This window comes from Carcharodon carcharias, chromosome 14 (assembly GCF_017639515.1).
Source record: "Carcharodon carcharias isolate sCarCar2 chromosome 14, sCarCar2.pri, whole genome shotgun sequence".
Lineage (NCBI taxonomy): Eukaryota > Metazoa > Chordata > Chondrichthyes > Lamniformes > Lamnidae > Carcharodon > Carcharodon carcharias.
This window is the reverse complement of record NC_054480.1, coordinates 1,619,826-1,625,825: the sequence shown is the minus strand read 5'-3', so window position 1 is coordinate 1,625,825 and position 6,000 is coordinate 1,619,826. Positions and strand designations below refer to the sequence as shown.

Here is a 6,000-nt window from a genome sequence, read left to right as displayed (position 1 = left end):
CAACAAAAAGGAAGGACTTTTTAAAACGTCATATACTGCAGATTGGCTTCTTTTTACTGATTAAGTTTGATTTTCAAAACTGTCTATTTAAAGTACAATGGTCCCAAACTGCTGGGGCAATATCAACCCACCTGTAGCTCTCACATACAAGAAAATATCAACCATCATCTCGCTCCATCACACACACTGAGTGCTACCTTCAGGCAGAGATGGAATGTGTGTTCAGGATATTTCTTTGTGCATGAGATGTGTAATCAAAAAAGAATCCTAGTTATGTACAATATAAAAATTAACACATTTGTACTGAGAAGAGTCAATAACATGTTGAATCTTTCTTTACAGCAGCTATCTGCTCCAGCCCTTCCTGCCCCATCAAGAACATTCAATACAAAAGCAAAATACTGCAGATACTGGAAATCTGAAATAAAAACAAAGTGCCAGGCAGCTGAGTATTTCCAGCATTTTCTGTTTCCAACAAATGCGTTGCTTAGCTCCTTATGTCCTTCACTCACTCATTGCAAAAGGCTAATAATGTATTGCACCAAAGTCTGTTTCTTGGTATCTGAATTGCATAGAAATCAATCAAATGAGAAATGCAAATGAATATAGCTTCTATTTGACTGTTGGTAAACATCTCCTGTGGGTGAAGAACCCATTAAGCTTGGGCACAGGTTGGCATGAATCAAGGAGAGACTGTCAAACATGCACGTGGGTACAGCTGGAGTATAACCGGTTAGATCTTCATGGCCCTCCCCCCACTGCCCTCTCCCTCCGACTGAGCTGACCATTAGGATCACTGATATTGTTTGGGGTTGCCTTAAAGGATTACCGGGATCAGACTGGAGAGATTCGCAAAGCCAGTCTGCCCTCTCCAGCTGCATCACTTACTCAGCAAGGCTGGCTAATCGATCAAGCTGCATCCTTAATCACTGAGATTTCACTAACCCAGGTGTTCAAGTGGAAACTGGCGTGAGTTAATTGCTTGGTTATTGAGGGGGGAAAAAATCTAATCATGACATTTAAATTATTTTTAAACTAAGCCTTTAATTAAAAAAAAAACACCCCATCAATCAACTAAAACAAAACATAAAACTGGTGCAAGAGGGTAAGTACTCATTCAGAAAGTGTTAAAAAACACAAGGGATATTGAAAGGTGTGGGAGAGTGTCCGTGTTTTTGGCCCTGTATAGCGCAAGGCCTTGGGTTTTAATGCTATTGATCACTGTTCACTAAAGTTTGTTATTTGCTTTGTTAGATCTTTGATTGGAAAGTGTCAGATTGTATGATTTCTAATATGGCTCTTCATCAAATGAAAACAAGTGCTTTGGGAACAAAGATACGGTTTTAAAAATAACCATTATTTCCTCAAATGGAAACGACCAAACTATTGAGATATAAAAATAAAACCTGTAAAAATATTTTAAATGCTTTGTGATTACTGTGCAAAGTAAAAGCAATTCTGCTTGGTGTGTGGAAGGCTTCAAAACAAACTTGGGCACTTTTAGGATAACTTTATTTTAAACTACAACCTAGATCAATGGTTTTCATTGAACAGTCTGGAGGTACAAGTTGTCCCTAGTCAGTTGTACTGGGCAGAGAGAGCTCTTGCCTTGCTATGTTCAGGGAAGAATTCCCATGTGGGTAACTTCCAGGTACCATACGAAGTCCAATGCATAACCAGTGCAAAGTGCCAATTCACAGGTGAACACTGAATTCAGCTTTTGTTATGAGAAGTAAGAAATTGTCTCATGAATTTGGCCCCATTTGGTTGCTAGGGGCATAGAGTGACTTGGGGATATTGCACTGGCGTGCTTTAGGGAAAAGAAAAACAGAAATCACAGCTCTTCCATGGTAGAACGCAAACTCAAACTAACTGGGTTGGGTGAGTGATGATTAATCTCTGACTACAAGCGCTGGAGGTTCAGACATACCTGTAGGAGAACTCCACAGTGGGGACACTGTGAAAGAATCGTTACCATCAGTACCCTGTGTGGGCTTCTTCACTCCCTTGTACCTCCCCCTTCCTCATGTTGCTAATCCTTTTTACAATCCTTCTAGCTTTCTTGGAGTAGTACAGAGTGCGATGTCATTTCAGCACGAATATTCATAGCCGGAAGGACATCAGGGAGACTGAAAAGCAAGTTGATGCCCTCTGCCTGCAATGGGTAATGCGCAAATGTTGGGGATCGCATGAAACTGATAACTGCACTACGAATATCCTTGTGTTCACACAGGGTGACTCCAGGACAAAGGTTTTCTGTTGGAGAATCATGTGGCTTGGTACTAAGGTTACAACCACATGTGGCCTGTTGTCTTAACAAGGAAAATCAGTGACCTAGGTTGATAAATGAAAAAGATAACTCCCTTCTTCCAAGCCCTAGCCCCGTTCCTTCTTGTTTTAGTGCTAGCTATAAACTGTAAGGGCAATTTTGTGCTGTGGAATCACTTCCACTAGTATTTGGATTGAGACTGCCCCAAACTCACTTCTCCTCTACAACTGTCTATCCGTGCAGGATTCGGTGCAAGGTCTGGGAGCTAAGGGTACAGCAGTATTGCACAGCTTGCCACGCAGCTGATCAAAGATACACTACATAATGCAGATTTCAAGTATCGTACAGAAATTCAATTATGTTCAGTAAGGCTGTCTTGCAGTTCAGTATAAAATGGATTTTATATATTTCTCAAAAATCAACTTTACGTCCTTAATACACATTTACACAGAACCAGCTGGGGTATACTGCTTTCCAGAGCTCTGGATACCAGTCGGTGCTTCACATCACATTTTCCAGCAGCCAACTGCCTGACTAAGTAGTAAAATAGCTTATAAATACTCTTGGCATAGATCTCAGTGCATCTATGGGTTCAGGGATTTCGGCCCCACTTCCTGGAACAGTGAAGTGTAAAATTCTGGCTCCAGAAGCTTGTTGCGGTATTTGTGGACAATATCTACTATCTTCTGCTTCCTCCTCACATGGGGAGGGTTGTAGGAGTCACTTTCCAGCCTCTTCCTCCGACAGATGTTTATAATTGTCTGTCGGACCAAAAACCCTGAAACAAAAAGCACGTGGGATGTCATACAGGTTATCACATGGTTTTGATTTTATGGGGGGCAGTAGTACTCTCCCCTCCATTGTAACTCTGTCCCCATGCTGAGCACTATCCATGGCACAGAAAACACAAGAGCATCTTAAGAACACACAAATTGAAAGAAAAAGCCATTTAACCCCACCATACTTGCTGCTTCCAAACTCTGGGACTGGCTACCTCAGTCAAAGATAAAAACAAAAAAACTGCGGATGCTGGAAATCCAAAACAAAAACAGAATTACCTGGAAAAACTCAGCAGGTCTGGCAGCATCGGCGGAGAAGAAAAGAGTTGACGTTTCGAGTCCTCATGACCCTTCGAAGGGTCATGAGGACTCGAAACGTCAACTCTTTTCTTCTCCGCCGATGCTGCCAGACCTGCTGAGTTTTTCCAGGTAATTCTGTTTTTGTTACCTCAGTCAAAGGCCTCCTTATTCTCCACCCTGATCAAACACTACATATGTGAATCTGACAGATATGTGAGTATGGTGGCTCTGCTCCTGGACTGCTAACTCTTGCCTTTGATTCATACTATGGAGAACTCAAGTTCAAACCCCACTGCAGCATCTTGAAAATGAGAGTTCGTTTTTAAAAGAACTGACCCTGAAGTTTCTGGATTTTCATAAAAATCTGATTGGCTCACTAATAATCCTTTCCAGAAGGAAACCTCCCATTCTGACCTACTCTGAGTCTGTGTGTGTCTCCGGTCCCACACCGAGCACCAACTACTCTGGGATCGGCAATAAATGCCAGCCTGGGCAATGACACATACGTCAAGGAATGTCTGATTAGGGAGGAAAGATCTGTCCCTTTTTCCATATCAAAGCAGTTTCTTTTCAAATCGCTTTTTAACATTCAGAATTACCTAGTTTTTCTGCTAGTCTGCTCCATATCCACTATGTTGTTCCTGGGGAAGGGGGGTGGGGGGGGGGTTTGGAATTCATCTAAAGCTGATCTTGCTCAACACCAGCCTTACTTACCAGTGCCTCATTACAGCATCCAGCTGTCTCAAATGAATTCCAACCTCAACCATTCTTCCCAGAAGCCTGTTGCAGCTGTTGCTCACCATCTGCACAAGGCGATATAGTCTGGCATCTGTCCCAAACCCATCATTTCCAACTGGCAGCCTGTGAGCCGGCTTGCTGCCCTGGACTGACTTCTCTTTTTGAGGCTGCAGAGTTCCAGCTAAATCTGTTTGTTTTACATCACCTGTCACCAACACGGACCCCGCTTCACACCACGAATCAGCCCTGGTATTCAATCCTACACAGCATGGACCAACCCAATGGTCATCCTCCCATTTTTCAACACGGAGCAGCCAGGATGGTCATCCCCCCAGTTCAAGGGCTTGCTGACATTTCCACTCCAGTTTCTGCTCAATGAGCAAGCCATGCTGGAGCTGACAGGATCTGTGATAATAGTAAAGCTGTGCTCAGGTAGACCTTGTGACTCAAAAGCACCCCAAGATCTGAGCTGGTCTCCATTTAAATTTCTTGCTTTGAAGTTTGATACGATGAGAATTAACTGAGTTTAGAACAATCAAACTTCAGTAAATCTCTCTCCCCCCAGCCCTCCCCGCCAAATGATTTTTTATCTCAATTGATCATTTATTAGCCACCAGAAATTTCCATTTGATTTTAGAGGGATGTTAAGTATTGGTCCTTTTTATTTGAAATACATCACCCTTTAGTTGAAAGCTCTCAAAGAAGCAGCTGCTATGGAATGACAGAATTGCTGGCTGGGCCAGCATTTATTACCCATCTCTAATTGTCCTTGAGAAGGTGGTGGTGAGCTGCCTTCTTGAACTGCTGCAGTCCATGTGGTGTAGGTACATCCAATGCGCTGTTAGGGAGGGAGTTCCAGGATTTTGACCCAGCGACAGTGAAGGAGCGCTGAAATATTTCCCGGTCAGGATGGTGAGTGGCTTGGAGCGGAACTTCCAGATGGTGTTCCCATCTATCTGCTGCCCTTGCCCTTCTAGAAGGTCATGGTCGTGGGTTTGGAAGGTGCTGTCTAAGGAGCCTTGCTGAATTCCTGCAGTGCATCTTGTAGATGGTACACACTGCTGCTACTGTGCGTTGATGGCAGAGGGAATGAATGTTTGTGGAGGGGGTGCCAATCAAGCAGGCTGCTTTGTCCTGGATGGTGTCAAGCTTCTTGAGTGTTCTTGGAGCGGCACTCATCCAGGCAAGTGGGGGAGTATTCCATCACACTCTTGACTTGTATCTTGCAGATGATGGTCAGTATTTAGAGAGTCAAGAAGTGCCACAAAATTCCCACTCTCTGACTTGCTCTTGTAGCCTCAGTATTTGTGGCTAGTCCAGCTCAGTTTCTGGTCAATGGTAACCCCCAGGATGTGGGTGGTGGAGGATTAAACACCTCCATTACTTGTGATTGAATTTGCGTAAGATGGGACAGTTTTACAAACTAGTGATAGCATTGTTCTGAATACAGGCACTTACATGCCATGTAATTTACAATATTATCCTGATATAGTAAGTGTCACAGAGACCCATGTAAATTAAGTAAGGCAATGCCAGTGGCATAAGAGGCCACTTCTTTTGTGAGCAGGGGATTTTATCTTGCGCTTGACTGCTGGATGCTGGTAGACAAATGACCATTTCACAATTACTGGGCTAAATGCAACTCCCTTTGGCCAACTCAAAGTCGCAAACACAAGTTTGCATTAACAGTGAATGCATGAGATTTCAGCTGCTTTAAAGTTGTATATGCACCTTCGGAGTGTTCAAGTGAGTTTTGCACACCATAGAGGGTCACTGCAAATGGAACGTTGCACCTACAATTTAAGAGGCACCTCACACTGGTTCGGCGACACCATAACATTACGTCAATATCCTTCCCATTTCTTCACAGCATGAGAGAATGGGAATAATGCAATGAAGCTCGGGTTATGAGGG

At 43.3% G+C, this 6,000-nt stretch overlaps 1 protein-coding gene across 10 annotated transcripts in view; it reads right to left on the bottom strand.

Annotated features, from left to right (window-relative positions):
* Positions 1 to 1,495: 1,495 nt before the first annotated feature.
* ralgapb (Ral GTPase activating protein non-catalytic subunit beta) overlaps positions 1,496 to 6,000 on the bottom strand; it is a 146,293-nt gene continuing 141,788 nt past the window's right edge. For all 10 annotated transcript variants that reach the window (XM_041204562.1, XM_041204570.1, XM_041204564.1 and 7 more), the window contains one exon: positions 1,496 to 3,047. In XM_041204562.1, the coding sequence (XP_041060496.1) occupies positions 2,854 to 3,047 (194 nt within the window). In that variant the 3' untranslated portion in view covers positions 1,496 to 2,853. The remainder of the gene's footprint in view (positions 3,048 to 6,000) is intronic.